Source organism: Pleurodeles waltl, chromosome 6 (assembly GCF_031143425.1).
Source record: "Pleurodeles waltl isolate 20211129_DDA chromosome 6, aPleWal1.hap1.20221129, whole genome shotgun sequence".
Taxonomy (NCBI): domain Eukaryota; kingdom Metazoa; phylum Chordata; class Amphibia; order Caudata; family Salamandridae; genus Pleurodeles; species Pleurodeles waltl.
The window spans coordinates 1,460,447,317-1,460,464,864 of record NC_090445.1 but is presented as its reverse complement, the minus strand read 5'-3'; the positions used below and the strand labels follow the sequence as shown (position 1 = coordinate 1,460,464,864).

Below are 17,548 nucleotides of genomic sequence, written 5' to 3'. Positions count from 1 at the left end.
TTCTTTTATGAACTGTTTGATGATTCTGCAAGAGCAGAAAGAGAGAAAATGTGATGAGCAACTATATTTTGAAATTTCTGCAAGCCGTACCTAAATGGATGCATGTACCAACCGTGACTGAGCTACGTGAGGAGATAGGGTAGTTTTTTGCCAGATTATGCTAGTAGAGGATGTAGGATTGATTTCTGGCACCATAGGCCGAAATGTTTCCATTACCGTATACATATCTTTATCGTGGCTTCTGCCTTGATTTGATGAGAATACACCTGCAGTCCTGAGGAATATTGAGATCTTTGAATTCATGGAATTAAGGAGCTGTGTGCATAAGAGAAGATAGGTTGGGTCAGGTTAGTTCATCGTCAAAAGGGATTAAGCCTCTGTTGTGAGTGTTCTAGAGGGTGCTGTTGCCTGACTGGTTATAGTTCAGTTTGGTCCTTTTTTTAAAAGGACAGAGATAGGCTATTAAAATGACTTTTCCATTGCCGTTATAGCCTGTGGTAGTGATATAAACTGCATTATTATGATACCATGGGACTTCGACGACGGGAAATGATTCAAGGATGTGAATCTATGAAAAATCCAATGCTACAGAACTATTGGTCAACTTGACGCAGTCCAATCCTTGATGCACAGTCTAGACCCTTCATAGGCAGCGTCGCCTCTATATAATAATTGAAATACTGATATTGGCATACACGTTGCAGGTCATGATTTCACTACAGGACATTTTACATCAGAAGTAGCCTGTAATACTGAATTACAGTTGAGCTGGAACATAACAATGCTTTTTGCAGAGGCAGCTGCCTTAGCCTGTCACTGCATGCCAGAGCCGGAACACAGTGTCAAAAGTATCTCCTTAGTCACAGCTGCCACTTAAACATCTAAGACAAGCAGGTTGTTTCCAGATATGATTCATTAAAGAAGCAAAATCGCCTGCTCTTTTGCAATCAAGCAACTCACATTAGCTCACTAAAGGTTTCAGCCTTGCACAGGTGCGGATGAGAACCAACTGCATTTTCAATTGGCTGATACACCACTCGCTGCTCTTTCATGCACCCAATCGTTGATGTTTTAAAGAGTTGGTTTTAATAAACAACTAATGACCATTGCCTCTGTTACAACCTGCCGGAGACCAGTGCTGCCTACAGCTGAAACTTGTATGTCCCATTATAAAGTAATCCAACTTTCAAACGCATCAACATTGAAATGTTTTCAACTTATTCTTGACAAATATTATAGGTTGTGAAATGCTTTTTTAATTAACACAGTACTTCTCAACATTTAGTCTATGCATCTAGACCTGAGAGACTTCTTGCCTCTGAAGTAAGATATTGAAAGGGGGGCATTTTATAAAGCAGTAAAATACCCGTCCTCTATGTACTATATATACTAATGTTTTGACGACTGGGAATTATTTTACAACATTAGGCTCTGAGCCAAAGCAAAATAAAGGCAGAAAAGTATATTTCTCATAATGTAGAGAGGGCAGAACTTAGTCTCATATATTTTTTATAAACTGGTGCTCTATGTTATAATTCACCTTGTGAAAAATACCATTCATTTTCTATCAGTTTAATCTAAAATTATCTACATGTTTTAGATTGATTTTAAACCATGATGCATTTAAGGTCTCAAAGAAAACAAGAAATGACCCCCGCAAATGGGGCATATATAGTTTCTCTATTGCGACACCAGAAAAAGAGTATAAATATCAAACCATCGTTGTAGGGAAATTGTGCCCCTGCTAAACACCTCGGTCACTCGCTCACCTTTGTGACAATCGGTAAAGATGCACCATGCTCCAGAAGAACTGATGCCACATCCTCGTGCCCCTCTCGGGCAGAAAGATGCAGCGGGGTGTACCCTGAAGTAGTGGCCGCATCTGGCGAGGCTCCTTGCTGCAACAGCTGCTGCACAATGTCAGCCTTCCCCAGGCGGGCTGAAATGTGCATTGGTGTTTGGTCATCCTAAAAGAAATAGAGAGATATCACTAAGCAAAGGAAAAGAGCCTCAGTCTGACTGCATAGCAACACACGTGACATGAAAACAAAAAGAAAGAAATAAACCAGGCATAATGTATACAACTGTATGTTTTAGCTCGATTCATCATCAAATTATGTTACTTAGGGGGGCATAAACCCATAGAAATAACCTGACACGTAAAAGACGACTTAGACCATGACACAAGATAGACATGAAATAATAAAACAAACCAATACATGAATTAACAATCTTAAATTACATAACATAAACGCCTTGGACCTGTCAATATGAAAGCTGCCTATACAGAATTGTTTTCAGGCTCAAAAACGTAATGGTCAATTGACTGATATTTTCCTTATCCACTAAGTAAACTGATAGGTGCATATTGGAAAATGCTAATACTTCAGTGAGCTGCATGAAAAGTATATGGTGCGCACTGGTGACTGAATTCACTCCAGGAGCTTCAGCCAGCTAACCTCTACTTAAAGGGTAGCCAATAGGACTGACTCAGGCTAGAAGTGTTGCTGGCAGTAGCTACATATTTTTCTATTAGCGACAAAGACAGAAAACGAGCAGTGAAATCACATCATCTGCTCTTGCAATCTCTACTTTTCCTCAGTTTTGATGCACATTGTTCACCATTGCTGGCTGTTATTACGAGTACTCATTCTGCCACTGTCCAATAGTTTCCAAGGCAGTGTACGTCAGGTTCAGGGAATACAATAAGGCAGTGCTTCTTAATTTGTAAATAAAAACGTGCAGGTGACCACAGCCCTCTTCTTAAACACGCGGCTGCTGCAATTAAATATGCGAACACAGACTATTGAGGCAGCGTAACCCTGAAGCCATCTTGGGCCTCTGTAATCCATTTAAAGCCACTCTCTGCCCCTTCAGCTCATTCTTGCTGCTTTCTCCCATTTGACGCCTTTTCGTTTTTCTCTTCCTCCGTCTTTCCATATGTGCATTTTGCTCGCAGTAAATGCTTGAGGCAGAAAAATAAGTACTGGCCCTCAAAAATAAGTGCTGGTGCTCCTCACCGGTAACAAGCACAAATTAAGCACTGCCATAGGGGAGAACTAATTTGCCTGGGAGAGTGTGATGGAACTGTTCATGTGCTAGATGTTACCATGGATTGTAGTGTGCTGTTAGCTGATGTACATCTACTGTGCCCATTTAATGGCTGGTTCCTTATAAACTGCCTTGTTCCTTTCACTTTTTCATAGGTTTAGTGAGAAGCCTGACAGGCACTTGTCTTTCGCAACATGCTTAGTATGGGAAGTTGAGAAACAGGGAAGATTTATTCATCACTGCTATTCTTTGACCATATGGATTAAAATTCAGATCAGTGAGCAAACCATGCAAATGCTCGCAACTTGAAATCAGGTGAGTGGTACTTATTTGACGAGGTGCTTGGGTTTTATGCAAAATGCAAATGAGACAGTATTTAATCACCGAGGCTGAATGTCCCAGTGAGCTGTACAACAGATAGCAAAGCACTACGACACATGGTAAAGCAAGTGCAAACCAAATATTTTATTCTGTGCGCATCTTCTCCTGCGCACACATTTTTCATGCGCAGGGTAGACATTGATGTTCAGCCAGGATGTACATTTTGACTTCTGCAGGGGTGCACGTTTTACTTTATTCTAATGCACTTCTATAACTTTGCTTTAGAACTTTTATTGGACTTTAAAGTAGTGCAGTTATTGAATGTCATGCTAATGTACAATGGACTTTGACGTAGCACACATTCAGTATTGCACTGATGCACATTTTTGTTAGTGCACAAGCAGTTAGATTACCAAGAAACATCTCTAAGCCTTTCATCACTTTCTTTACAAGAGATTATGTCTACCAGCAAAAACTATGATTCACCTTGACTCCATGAGCTTCTATTAAAAACACAAAATCTATCTTCCACTGCTAAAGTGGTTAGTAATTGCACACAGTACTCCCTTTCCTGGAAATCTGCTGACTTGAATTAGAACAGCAATGCATGGCATTTGTATAAAAAAATAAACATATTTTGGTTCTGCAGTTGCATTCCAGGCTCGGTGGGTGTTCGGTGAATGAGCCCGCCAAATATAGACCTTGGCCACTTGAGAGCGCAAGAGCGTGTTTGACATAGCAGCTCACCAAATAAACACTATGATCCTGAATATGAGTTAGGAGTAAATATGTTTGGAAATTTCAGGAGGGTGGAATCTCCACGTCCAAAGGGAATCTCTAGAGATATTTACTCCTAGTTTTCATAAACCCCACAGAATGGGGAGTAACATTAGAGGTCTGTTTTTCCTGGATGGACTCCCCAGTTCTTTTCGGTTGTAGGCACAACTTTATCACCTGCTTTAAGAGGGTGATACAAGTGTGTGAGGGAGACAATTTGAAACATGCGTTGAGGCATTAAGACAGGCCTTGGAAGAGGGTCCAGTGCAGGACAGGGAATGCGCTGGACTGCCCATTTACAAGGAAATGTTACCAGCCAGATGTTACTGTCAGCAAAATTTGGTTAGTCGTTCCCACATGTGGGAAACTCGGATATGGGAAGAATGGCCCACTTACAGCTGAGCGTAGTGGAATCCCACACAAAAAGTCCACCTCACTCAACTTGTATTCTGGCCTACAAAAGTTGGGCCAAAATTGTTCAGGTTTGTTTGCCTGGACGAGCAAGTGCAACTTGCTAAAATGTTCAATTTCTTTCAATGTGCAGCTGACTGGAGCATCAGATTCAGACCACAATAAGTTGCTACTATGCTCGCTGTTTCAACAACTAACTTAGTAAAAGGGAGACAACGTCCATTTAAAGTAGGGATTTTGCTTCAATGGTCCTGCCAAAACAGACTTCCTTTTTCAACATTAACACACTTTATAAGTTACTTTTGCAAAACTTACCTTGATCTAGACTGTGAGGTAGCATACACATATTCTGTGTTAGTAAACATAAAAAAATATATTTGTGGAGGGATTATGTATGCAGAAAGAATATGTTGTTGTTATCGTCTGGCAATAGACAGTAGGTGTGTGCCTGCAGCACTAATGAATTCCATACTACCAGAGGCAAGGCACATCGAGGATGTTTACATTATGTGGAAAATATTACATCGCATGTGAGAAGCTACAGTCTCTTTCTGTTTCACCATTACATGCAAGTTAGATACTTTGAAGTTGCCAATGCTTGTTTTCTTTTTTACTCTACTGCAAAATATGTTCTGTAGGCAAGCAAAATAATGTTTAATTTCTGCATATTCAGCTCTTAAAATGAACCTAAGACTGAGCACAAGTTCATGCTCCTGTTTAAACCAGCTTTCCACTGGCTCCATGCAAGGAGGCAAATACTACTCATGTTGTTTTGAATATGTAATACGAATAAATGGGCCTGGCATTGACACTAAATGCTCTGCCCCCACCATAACGGTTCTAAGCATTTAACAATTTTAGAAAATGCAACCCTGACTCGTGGTTAGTGGTCGTTCTTTACCTGATGTTAATACTGCGGTGTTTATATATCTTTCCCCCCTTATGCTACTGTGTCTTTTCAATAGGACCGTTTTAAAATGCCTCGGAAATCCACGCTGTCGTGACTGGTGCGACAGAAACTCTGCACGCCCTGAATGTTAGAAACGAAGCATCTGCATACCTTAGCTTTGGCTTCCACAAGGGCTCCGTGTTGAACCAGGTACCGAACAACTTCCGCCTGACCCGCCCTGGCGGCCATATGAAGGGCCGTTTCTCCCCGCTAGCAGTTCAGAAAAAACATAAAGAAACATGAATTTAGCAACCGAGAGCCCTAAATAGAAAGTGCACACCACTCTTGGAAATTACAAGCCAAAACCATTCATGTTTAAAAGTCTATATTTGAAATCGACATAACTTTTGCATAAAATGACTTTGCTGCTCACAGCTCTCTGGAGCCTTTTGCTGGTTCAAAGGTGGCGCGCTGTGCACCAGCATCCCGTGTGGCAGCTACATATTGATTCAAAATATCGGACGGCGCACTCCTAGTAATGATTCGGCATCATGTGTATGAATGTTGTGCATCCCACAGAGGGGTACCAGGCATGGGCAGGATACACGCTGGCAACCATTTGAGAACCAGAGCATCGATGGAAGGCCTCTGCGCACCGCCAGCTGCCCTACTTGTTGAGATCACACATCATTATTTGACTATGACAACCCTCCTCCCCTGTTTTATGGGAGTTAGCTTAAAACCGTGCATCATAATAGGTGCGCCAAAAGCTTGTTTTTCGATGACTTGGGTAATGGAACATTAGGCCTATAAGTGCAAATTGCTGTTGCAATTACAGTGCGGGCCTGTCATGTAATTCATGGCCTGCGTAGTTAGCACCTTTAAACCAAATTGTCAGGAACCGATAAAAAAAGCACAATGGACCGGCTAAGCACTGGTAAAACCCCTGGGGGACACTCTTGGGGCACTGCGATTAGCCACCAAACCTATACTATCTCACCAAAGCTGCTGGAACCGAAGCTAGAAGAGGAAACTGGGGAGAAAACTGGAAGCAATACCACGAACTGTGGCCGAGGCACCTCCCATAGGGGCGCGGCACAATCATATTGGGGTACAAATACAGCACACTGAACAATACTACAAAGACAGTATTACGCAACATACTATGGACAGCATCATGATAATCCATTAACAACATTTACTTGCTTTTTGTGGGATTTCTTTGATGCTCTCTTAATATATTGGTTCTTTTCTCTGGTAAAACGTCACCACGATTGCTAATATTCCATACTCGTGGACAGGCCGCAAGGACCCCTGGGGCGATGGAAGTGCAGTGTGGAATCCGGCACTGCACACGCCTGTCCCATGTCTGAGCTTTACAGGGACGACTCTATCCAGTTGTCCTAAACCCACACACATCTACTGAACACAAAACTCACAGTACAAAACAGAGTTGCCGGTGACTAAAACCTGACTAGTGGTGGAGCAACTAGGAAAGTTATATCAAAAACAGCAGGAACGTTCCCACCCTTCCAATCTCGGTTTCAACGTCTTTTGCAGAGGTGCATTTCTGTTAAATTATTATTTGAACAGGAGTATTCACTGCACTGCGATTATTTCAGGACATGCAATCGTGGCGGCTCCGTGACCCCCTGGTGCACAGGGTGGGCTCGCATTGTAAATACACTTAGATTATGGCATATGCTCGGGGTCTGCAGCTGGACAGTCTGCTGTTCAGGGACGTCTGCTCCAGGTGGCTAAGTTTTGCTTTAAGGTAAGTGCGATTTCAGATGGTTCAAGGAAATCAATGCAAAATGATCTGCACTGAGGTGTAACTAGCAGGTTTGACTTACACCGCAAAAGAATACTCCTTAGAAAATATTATCTCTACTTGTTTCTGACAATCTATTGTGCTTTCAGGAAAGACATACTCAGCTATTAGTAAAATAAAGATTGCTCACCACATTCGTGGTATTGGGCGACGCTCCGTGGTGCGTAAGCTGTGACACGATGTTCACGTGTCCCATGAAGGCAGCAACATGAATTGGCGTTAGGCCGGACTGAAAGAGAAACAGGCACATCCTGGGTGTTTCGACTTCTCTTGAAGGAGTGGTACAACAACAGGAACAGTGATTGCTTGAAGTAGAATCTTGTATGCACCAAGCCCTAATAATACCTAACTGGCAGGAATATGTACTGCAGGGGTTGGCTCAGTAGTCCTGGCTCTAGCAAAGTGCACTGTGCACATGTTTACAATCATAACAGTGAAGAGGAGGACAGGCATGAACATAGAGGCAAAGCAGTGCGAGGCAGAGGGATGAGGAAGCAGACTAAAGACGACAAAACAAGCAAGTAGTCATCTGAAACTCGTACAGTAAACATGAATTTCAACAAACGAGGCAATATTTACAGATCTCGACATCTCTCTATTGTGTCAAAGGTCAAGCTTATTGACATTTTCAACTCAAACTCATTTCTAATAGCTCTGCTTATTTCAGATACAGAAAAACAGTAAATGTCTTGTGGATACACATACTCTCTCCAGTATGTTTAACTGGTGAGTGTAGGTGGAACCAGGAATTCCACAGACCTATGAGTGAGAGCCCACGCTGGCAACGCTAATAGAAAAGCCCTGGATGAGCTGTGGTGGTTTTAGCTTTTTTTCTCTTACTATCATCTGACAGGGCCTTGTTCACTAAAGTCCGAAGTCAACTCACATTGATTTCTGTCTTCATTTGAAGTAGATTTCCCAGGTTTTGGAGATTCACAAGAGCAGGCTTGAAAACCTACTACGTCTACATTGCCCATAAACATCTCTATGATTGCCTAATTATTTATATACATTTTCTATTGTTAAGAAAATCTGTGTGAGGCAAACTATGTTTGCAAATTAAACTTTCATTTTTTTCTCCACCATGAAAATATCTGTCCACATACAAAAAGCCCTTCTCCTACATTCCTGTAAAATTTGGGGATGTTCCATACATTCGCTATACTCAAAGCACAGTTACTTCAATCTTTTTAAGATATATTGTGCGTGTAGGTTATGGATGGCAAAGCAAAATATTTGTGAATACCCCCACAGGGCACATACATCTGTGGGTGATTCACACTTTGTGCATGGGAACCCTTAAGAACCACACTTTCTTATTGCTAGTCCTAAATTTAGGGTAGGAGAAAACTTGCCTCATTTGTAGATTTCCACCACCTGAAATTCATTTTATGATTCTAAAATTTCACCTATCCCGATTCAGGACATAAAATATAAAGTTACAAAAATCTTTTTGTGCAAGCATGATGTGCATTTAAGTGCACTAACATTTTTGAGAGTCGAGCCCTTTATATTTATCTCTATTAGTCATTCTGTTTTTTCTTTCATTTGCTCCCCTTTTTGACGCCTGCTGTGTCAATTACATTGTAGGCCCCCTACCATTTTCAAGCAAAATGTGAACCAAGGTTCATTCGAATTTTCGATCAAATATGTCTTCTGATTATCAGTTCTATTGGGCGCTATAGTATGGTAATGTGTAACGTATTACCGTGGGTTCTGTTATTGTTTTTTCACTCATTGTGTACCTTCTCATTATATCCCATGTTCATTTATTATAATGGATTGCATTCTAAAATGTATCGTCCTTGACATATTGTTGGTGTTAATTATTGATAGTGACAATGCTAAAATGTATAATTGTCACTAATATCCGGTCAAAATTTGGTAGGTCTTTACCACATGACAATTTATTTTATCACCTTGCGCAGCTCAATCCTGTCCCAACTTTCAAATCAGTCACTATAAACTTTATTCTATTTTTTTTTAAAAAACATAAAAGTCCATTTACAAAGAAGCATTTCAAAAACAGAATCTAAAAACACTTAATAGTGCAACAGCAAAGATAGAAAACAGCATATTATACAGATGAACCTGACTATTCCATTCTCACTACAGCAGATAAGTACCAAGATGAAAAGAAGCACACTTTCAGTGTAGATAAAAGCTGTAAAAACAGTAACGCAGATCTCACTTCTCAAAAATTCATGGATAAAAAGAGGCTGTATATATTTGTAGAGAAAATTATTAAACCTAGGATAATTCATAACAATATGCAAGGTATCGGAGACTGAAACATTATCACAGTCCCACACTGGAAGTTCAGATACTTTTAAACAACCACCATTAGAGGGCATCAGACAATGGATTAAGTTTAATCTAAAATGTGTCAGCTCACTGATTTGATGAGAATAAACTGACGCATGGAACACCTGGTCAAGGCAACAGCCTCTCGCTTAATCCAAGCAATATCTGCTTTGACAATGCGACCAAGATCAACGAAAAATTCCAGTCTCCCTAATTCTCTCAAGTTACGCAGAATGTAATGCGGCCATGGGATGTGTGACATATTAGTCCAAGGCAGTGCAATCACACAGAATTTGTTTATTAAGATTCTGCTCGGCCATAACCCAAACTGAAAACCAAAATAAAACGTGATGAGGACTGAAAAAATCTCGTATGTATCCAACAGCCAACTCTTCATGCGCAATCTTGGATGGTATACTTTGAGGACTATTTAAAAGTCCTCTAAAGAACCCTTTTTCCACTACTTGAATGTCTGCAATGGACGCTTATCCCCAGATTTCACAGCCAAAACTAGCTAAGGGAATACATTTAGCTCTGAAGATATCTAACATTGCCTTTATAGGTTTATGCCCCAGCCTTCTTGAGAAACCTTCATTGATCATCATACAAGTAGCAACTGAATGACTAAATTGCAGGGTTTGTCCCCTGGAGCAGCCTTTATCGGAAGACGTTGTTCCCTCCCTGATTGCCCAAGGTCTACACTCCAAGTGTTTTAATTAAGAACATTTCTACCAATATGGTCACTGGGCTAGGCCACATGATGAGCTAACTGAACGTCCTGTGATAATGGAGTGACGTTGGCTGTGTTATCAGCTATGTTGCCAAAAAACCCTGTCCCCCTATTAGTCTCTGATGGTCAAGATAGATAATGTCTAGTGGGCCTCGTAGGGGAACACCACAGACATTATGGGTAATGCTAGTTAAAGGAGCTGGTTTACTCAAAACATTTGCCATATGCATATGAATGATCCTAATAGATTCACTCAATTTCCTCACCATCTCCTCCATTTTAGCAATGTGTGTGTTAAGTGCATTAAAAACAGTTGAGATTTGCATTTCCAGTTTCAGGAAAATGTCATGATGTATACTGGATCCCTTGGGTGGCACAAAATCCTGAGCAGGATTCCCCTTTCATGCACGCTTTCCTAGATTACTTCCAGATTTGGACTTGCAGGTCGATGCAATGTTTCTTTATTTTTGCCATTACGCCTTTCCTACAGGGTCGTGCAGCTTAGATATTTTCAAGCACTCAAGGTACAAAGTATGGGTTGCCGACACATCCTCATTATTAGGGCTGTGTGGTGAGTGCCGTAAGTTAGATGTGCCATCTGTTGATGCATTAATGGACAAGCCTCTGCTTCGTCTCTTAAAGGGGCAACCTCGCAACACTTTAAGGCCAACTGGCCATTCACACTTTTAACTTCCTACGTGAGGAACTCCACTGCGTTACTGAGGAAATACAAAATCCCCATGAATGAATTGGCCCCAAGGATAATAGAATTCTAACCCTGCACAAAAGCCAAGATCGGGAAAAAAAATAAAAATGGCTCAACAACAAAAACAACCTTAAATGCTTCTTACATAACTCACAAGAAAATCCTGCAGCAGATGTTAGTGTTGTGGCCCAGCCCAGCCTCTTCCGGGCTATGATGGGCGAGGACGAGCCCGTCCTTGGCCTGCGCAGGTCCCGTAGCAGGAATGAAGATGGTGCTATAAAGCGCTAAAGGCCCTCCTCTCCTTAACTACCTCCTCACCACAGGATCTCCTGGGGTTGGAAGTTTAGATGTCAGGCGTCCCGCGCAGTGGGAACAAAGAAAGCACTATATAGCGCTATCGGCCCTTCGCTCTTTAGCCCCTCCTCACCACTGGGTCACCTGGGCCTGGAAGTCCTGATGTCAGGCATCAATCTTTATTAGAATCATCATACAGCCAACCGGCACGTTTAGAGGTACGATCATCTTCTTCAGGGTGCTCTCCTCAACTGCAACTTCCCGTTGCCTGACTCATTTTGTACATTCTCATTAAATCCTGTGTTCATTTATTATAATGAATTGCATTCTACAATGTCTCCTCCGTGCCATACTGCTGGTGTTAATCATAAATTAGTTACAGTGCTAAAATGTATAATTGTTTCCCATATCCCGTCAAAATGTGGTAGGCCCTTCCCACTGCATGACAATTTGTCCTGTTGCCACCTTGCGCAGCTCAGTCCTGTCCCAACTTCCAAATCACTCCCAACCCGGAATGGAGGCCGCTTCAATGGGGTTTATAGAAAAAAGGCAGCTTATTGAAACCATGCAGATGGAATATTTGTGTTCGTCAAGGGACAAAGTTTATAAAGGCAAATGCAATCCTTAATATGCAAGCCAAAAATGCAGACAAACTCTGGGTTAAATTTTATCACATGCAAGAAGACAGTTTTAAATACAATTTAGACTAACTAAACTAGCTTGACATTAAACTGCAAAAAACCTGTTAACCTAGTCAACCCCAGCTTCCGCTCTCCGGTCAGCACAGGCCCTGCCACTCATGTACAATGGGAGGTGGTGGAGCGAAGCCTGGGTGTCATGCTGACACGTGTACAATTCTTTGTGGAAATAGCTTAAAATAGTGCTTTCAAAAGGGGCCTATAAAACGGTAATTTGTGCCACTCTAAGCAGACCTTCATTCTAGTAAACTGGGAAGGTACGCCATACAACTGCCCACAGCATCGTGCTAGTTAAACGGTGTCAAAGGAAAGCACAGGCGCCCACATATATTTGTGCAAATAACGGAGTGTGAGTTTCAAAGATGTAAGGGCACACAGGTGAAAGTAGAAGGTGGGTTTCTCTCAAAGATGCTCTAAAATGCACACATTTGCGAAAACTCGAATAAATCTAATTACGTTTTTTTATTTAACGTTTCAATGTAACCAAACATTAAAAAGTTGAGTAGTTGTGATTATCAATTATCTTTTTAGTTATATAGTGTTAACACTTTAATTTCAAATTGCGGAATGGACAAAACACAATGGGTCACACTGGCATCTTTCTTGCACGAGACATCCGCTCTTGAGGGAGGGCGGTTAAAGTCCGACAGAAAATGATCGTGTTTGTTTAGAGATTACCACCTCGAGTAGAATTCAATAAGAAAATGTAGGTGTGCTTCCTGCAGTTCTCTGCATCTGCTTTGAAACTGATTTCCAGATAAAACGAAAGGAGTAGCAAATAGCATTCTCTCATCAAAGATCTACTACAAAGCCTGCTTCACATCTAAAGGATGTCTGGGAGGGGGACATTCCTTTGAAGCAGGATGCACTTGAAGTCTAGCCATAAATATGGACCACAAATCTAATAATGCATGTTTTCTTGTAACTCTCTTGACACAGTAGCAGTTCATTTACCAGGAAGAGCTAATGGAAGCAGTCACAGTATGCAATTAAGGAAGTGTTCTGAATCTCAACAATCAAGAAACTGTAATAAGGAATCTAAAGGTTAATTACATTAGCCATTCCAGTGTTGTTTTTACTTAAATGGATGCAACTTAAATGGATGCCGTGCATCAAAATAATCTTTTATATAAAGGAATTCACGATGGTATAGGATAAGCTCAGAACTCGCTCCCAAAGGGTTGGAATGGCTTATAGTGTTCGAAAGGCTGTTCTGACAGGTCAGTGGGTGGGCCATTTTTTAGGCCGCGGGTAGATAGTGCTGGTGCTGTCTCTTCAAGACTAGGGTAATCTTGCAGTGGGCTTAGAGCCCGCCCATTGCTCTTCATTTGTTGGCTTGCGTGTCACTCATCTTTGCAGTCTCGTAATTGATTCCTGCAGGCCAGGCCTCATTTCCAATACTCTCTGTGGAGCAGGGGCCAAGCACTGATTGACTCAATTTAATCAGTGCCTGTCAGCTGCTCCCGACATGATTGAGGAACTTCTTTTTACTTCTAGGGGCATACAAACAGAAGGTGTGTGACTGGCAAAAACATGCACAGCAGGATTGTAAAGTTTTATTTACTATACTTAACTCGTTTCTTTTATTTTGACAAGTCTTTTTTTCTCACTTTACACTCATGTTTTGTGTTTGCTTGTGGGTGCTATTCTCAAAAGATGACAATTATTTTGTTCTGAATATTGCAAAACAACATTGTTTCCTACTTCTATGTAATTTCCAAAATCATGCTTTAACACAATCGTGCGGAACACCCTAAATCCACCCACTCCAATTCAATCCGCCCAACTCCAATCCACGCCAATCCTTCCCACCCACACCAATCCACCCCCACTCAATCAACCCACCCCACTCAATCCAGTCCACTCCATAACAATCTAATCCACCCCAGACCAATCCAACCCACCCTACTCCAAGCCAAACCACTCACTCCAATCCTCCCAATCCACCCCATTCAAATCTGCCACACCTGCCACTCCACTCAAATACAAAACAATCTGCCCCACTCCTATCCAAAACAATCTGCTCCACTTCAATCCAAAACAATCTGCTCCACTTCAATCCAAAACAATCTGCTCCACTTCAATCCAAAATAATCTGCCCCACTCCAATCCAATCTTTCCACTCCAATCTGCCCCACACCAATCCAAAACAATCTTCCCCACTCAAATCCAAAACAAACTGCCCCACTGCAACCTGCCCCACTCTGCTCTGTCCCACTCAATCCAAAACAATCTGCTGCACTTCAGTCTTTCCCACGCCAATCCAAAACAAACAGTCACACTTCAATAAAAACAATCTGCATCACTCCAATCCAAAACAATCTGCATCACTCCAATCCAAAACAATCTGTCCCACTTCAATCTGCTCCACGCCAATCCAGAACAATCTGACCACTTTAATCTAAAGCAATCAGCCTCATTCCAATCTAAAACAATCTACCTCACTCCCATATGCCCCACTCCAATTCAAAACAACGTCCCTCATTCCAAAACAAAAAATAGCACTACTCCAATCCAAAACAATCTGCCCCACTCCACTCCAAGGCAATCTATTCCAAACCACTCCACTGTACCCCAATCCAAACCACCCCAGTTCAGTTCACCCCAATCCAATCCAATCCACCCCACCCCACTCCAATCCACCCTACTTTAATCCAATGAAACCAGTCAACCTCACTCCAGTTCAATCTAATCTACCACACTCCAATTCACCGCTCTCAAAACAACCCCACCTCAATCCAATCCACTTCGCGCCACCCCAGTCCTAACACTCCAATTCAATCTATCCACCCCACTCCAATCCACCACAGTCCACTCAATCCACCCCACTCTACCCCAACCCAACCAGCCCACTGTACTCCAATCCAGCCCACTTCCTCAATCCACTCCAACCCACTCCACCCCTCTACTATATGACACTGCACTCTACGACACTCTCTGACTCTGAACCACTGAACTCTACTGCCCTCTAACACACTCTACTCCAACAAATCCACTCTGCGATACTACTCCACTCCAAGGCACTCCACACCTCTAACTTTTAGCCAGGCTGAACACCAGTCACAATGGTGTATAACATGGCAAAAACACATTGGCAAGCCAATAACTCTTGTATAAGCAAGACCTGTTGGCTTTGGCAATGCTTCTGGCTGTTGATTTCCCTGATATTACCAAAACCATTGCCTGCAGCAAGCTGGAATACAATCAGTCACCCACACATTCTGAGATACTTATACACCTTGTTTTTACAAGCTTAAAACTGCCCTGATATGCATATTAGGACCATTATTTTAGTGATCTGATTCACTAATTGAAGCCACTTATTTTGGTGCTCAAACCTATTTTCTCAGTCTGACCCTGCCCCCACATCCTTGGTTAGGTGGTTAACAAAACGTCACAATTAGGATGCAGTGCCCCCACTATTCCTGGACCCCAACCAAGTACAGGTGAATGTGCTAAACTATTGATAGTCAGCCCCTCAGTACAGCATATTCTCAGTGCTAGCTCCAAAATGGATCCCAGATCCGGAAGCACATTCCTGGAGTCTCACCATCCACAAACAGTCTAGCACAGCAACGACTCATTTGATACTGAAAGACATGCAGATCCATAGAGAGAACAACAGGAAGAGAGCTAACATTAGCACGTGGACAACTTGCACTTCTTTTGTTAGTTTCTCTTCATGAATCCAAGGTGTCTGTAAGAAATGTCGCAGAGGATCCAAGAAAACAGATGAGAACCAGGCTCAATTTTCACACAAAAGAGAGCTTCCAGGACCAAGCAGTAAACCTTTGTTGTTCTAAAATTAAGATCAAGTTAGTATTATTTACAGATTGTTCAAAGATTACGCTTACTTCCCAAGCTCAGAATTAACCCCCACAATACTTATTATTATGTATTGCAAAGCACCATGCACCTAAACAGATCTAGGTTCTAACAACAGACAGTGACTGCTATATGAAGATTTGCTCGATAGCAGACACATTGTTTTAAAGCCTACTAAAAGTACAGCAGGATGCATTTGTGTCTAACATGGTTTGGTAGACTGTTCCATGGCTTCATCACAGAACAGTCAAATTTCTTTTGACTTTTAATGGGTTAATCAGAAAAGCCTGCTCTTTGACCTTTTATTTTACATGATACTAGCCCAGTCAATGATAGACTTGCGTACAATAGAATGAGATCTGTAGGCTTTATAAGCACACCTCTCTGCAAACTCTGTGCAAAACAAGACCTGTGAAGACCCAATGGACTATGTTAGTTAAGCAGGTTAGTTGCAATGTTCCAGAACACTACAAGTCACAACTTTGAGCTTTCTTCAAATCAGAGACAAGTACAAACGAAAAGGACATCTCACTATAGAGCTTGTTTGAGAACATCCGCATGACCATACCCTAATTTAAAAACAAGTCAATGATTATCACTAGCATGTAAAGCAGACGAACAGGCATTTTGCTGCAGAGCATCCATTCTCAAGACATCAGTATGACTAGAAGAAATACGGTTGTCAGGCTAACAGACATCATATGGAACATTTCTGGAGCCTCAAGGAGTTCTGTACTAGCAAGGAGGAAAAAAAGGCTTACAATTTAGCAGAAACTCACTGACAACAGACGGTTGAGAGAGTCTTTCAATAAACAAATAATAAATTGAAAAAGTTGATTCGATCTCTTTACATCTTCAAAGAGAGCCATAGTTGCAAGAAGGGACAAATACTGTGGTAACAATCTGCTTTTGAGTTATTAAAGTGTTATCAGAATACTTAAATTATTCCACAATAATAATTTTTGTGTACAAGGTAATTAACAGAACACATTTGGGCTTCTGCCCCCATTTTAGGACAACGTGCATACAACACTTTGTGCCATGAGCACCCCGCATCATATGTATTTCATCTGCAGAAAGAATGAGTCGGTACATTCAGAGATCAGAGGGCAGAAGTTCTTACGTCGCCAGATTAGGTGGTCCAACTCAGAGTACAATGTGCCACTAAGACTAATGTTAGAAGTCTAAGTTTGATTTATCATGGCCAATATGCATGACCTGAATCATAGTTTTTGCCAAAAGAGAGACCTTTCTAACAACCTTGCATATGAAGTTCTCATACAACTTGACCCAGGACATAAGACAACACCACAAAGGATGCCTGGTTTTCTACAGGGAAGCATGCATGCAAGAATATTCACTTTAATTGGTCGCAAACTACTCCAGGGAATTGATCACTACATGTCCAAAAGTAAAACTGTTTGAGGCTTCATCCCCAAATCATGGAATACTGAAAGTGAAGTCTGAGCTGATTTTCCATATAATTCTTCACCAACACTACAGATTTACATCGCGGGCTGGGCAGCATTCTCTGCCTCTGGCTGATCACAAATTTACCCTGGTGATATTCATCCGCATGTCACCATTTCATTTAGTAACATCAAATATATATTTTTAAGCCAACAGATTGCTCAATAAGCCCGTCCAATAGTTAATGCAATCCAAAGATGCCAATACTTCAAAACGCACAGATCAGAAAGACAGAACCATG

The 17,548-nt window shown here is 41.5% G+C and overlaps 1 protein-coding gene across 34 annotated transcripts in view; it reads right to left on the bottom strand.

The window, feature by feature from the left end:
- The window catches only part of ANK3 (ankyrin 3), a 1,678,649-nt gene that overhangs the window by 398,545 nt on the left and 1,262,556 nt on the right, over positions 1-17,548 (bottom strand). For 33 of the 34 annotated variants that reach the window (XM_069240922.1, XM_069240928.1, XM_069240923.1 and 30 more), the window contains 3 exons: positions 7,411-7,509; positions 5,621-5,719; positions 1,770-1,967 (listed from right to left, as the gene is read on the bottom strand). In XM_069240922.1, the coding sequence (XP_069097023.1) occupies positions 1,770-1,967; positions 5,621-5,719; positions 7,411-7,509 (396 nt within the window). The remainder of the gene's footprint in view (positions 1-1,769; positions 1,968-5,620; positions 5,720-7,410; positions 7,510-17,548) is intronic. The other variant, XM_069240941.1, reaches the window with a different exon arrangement.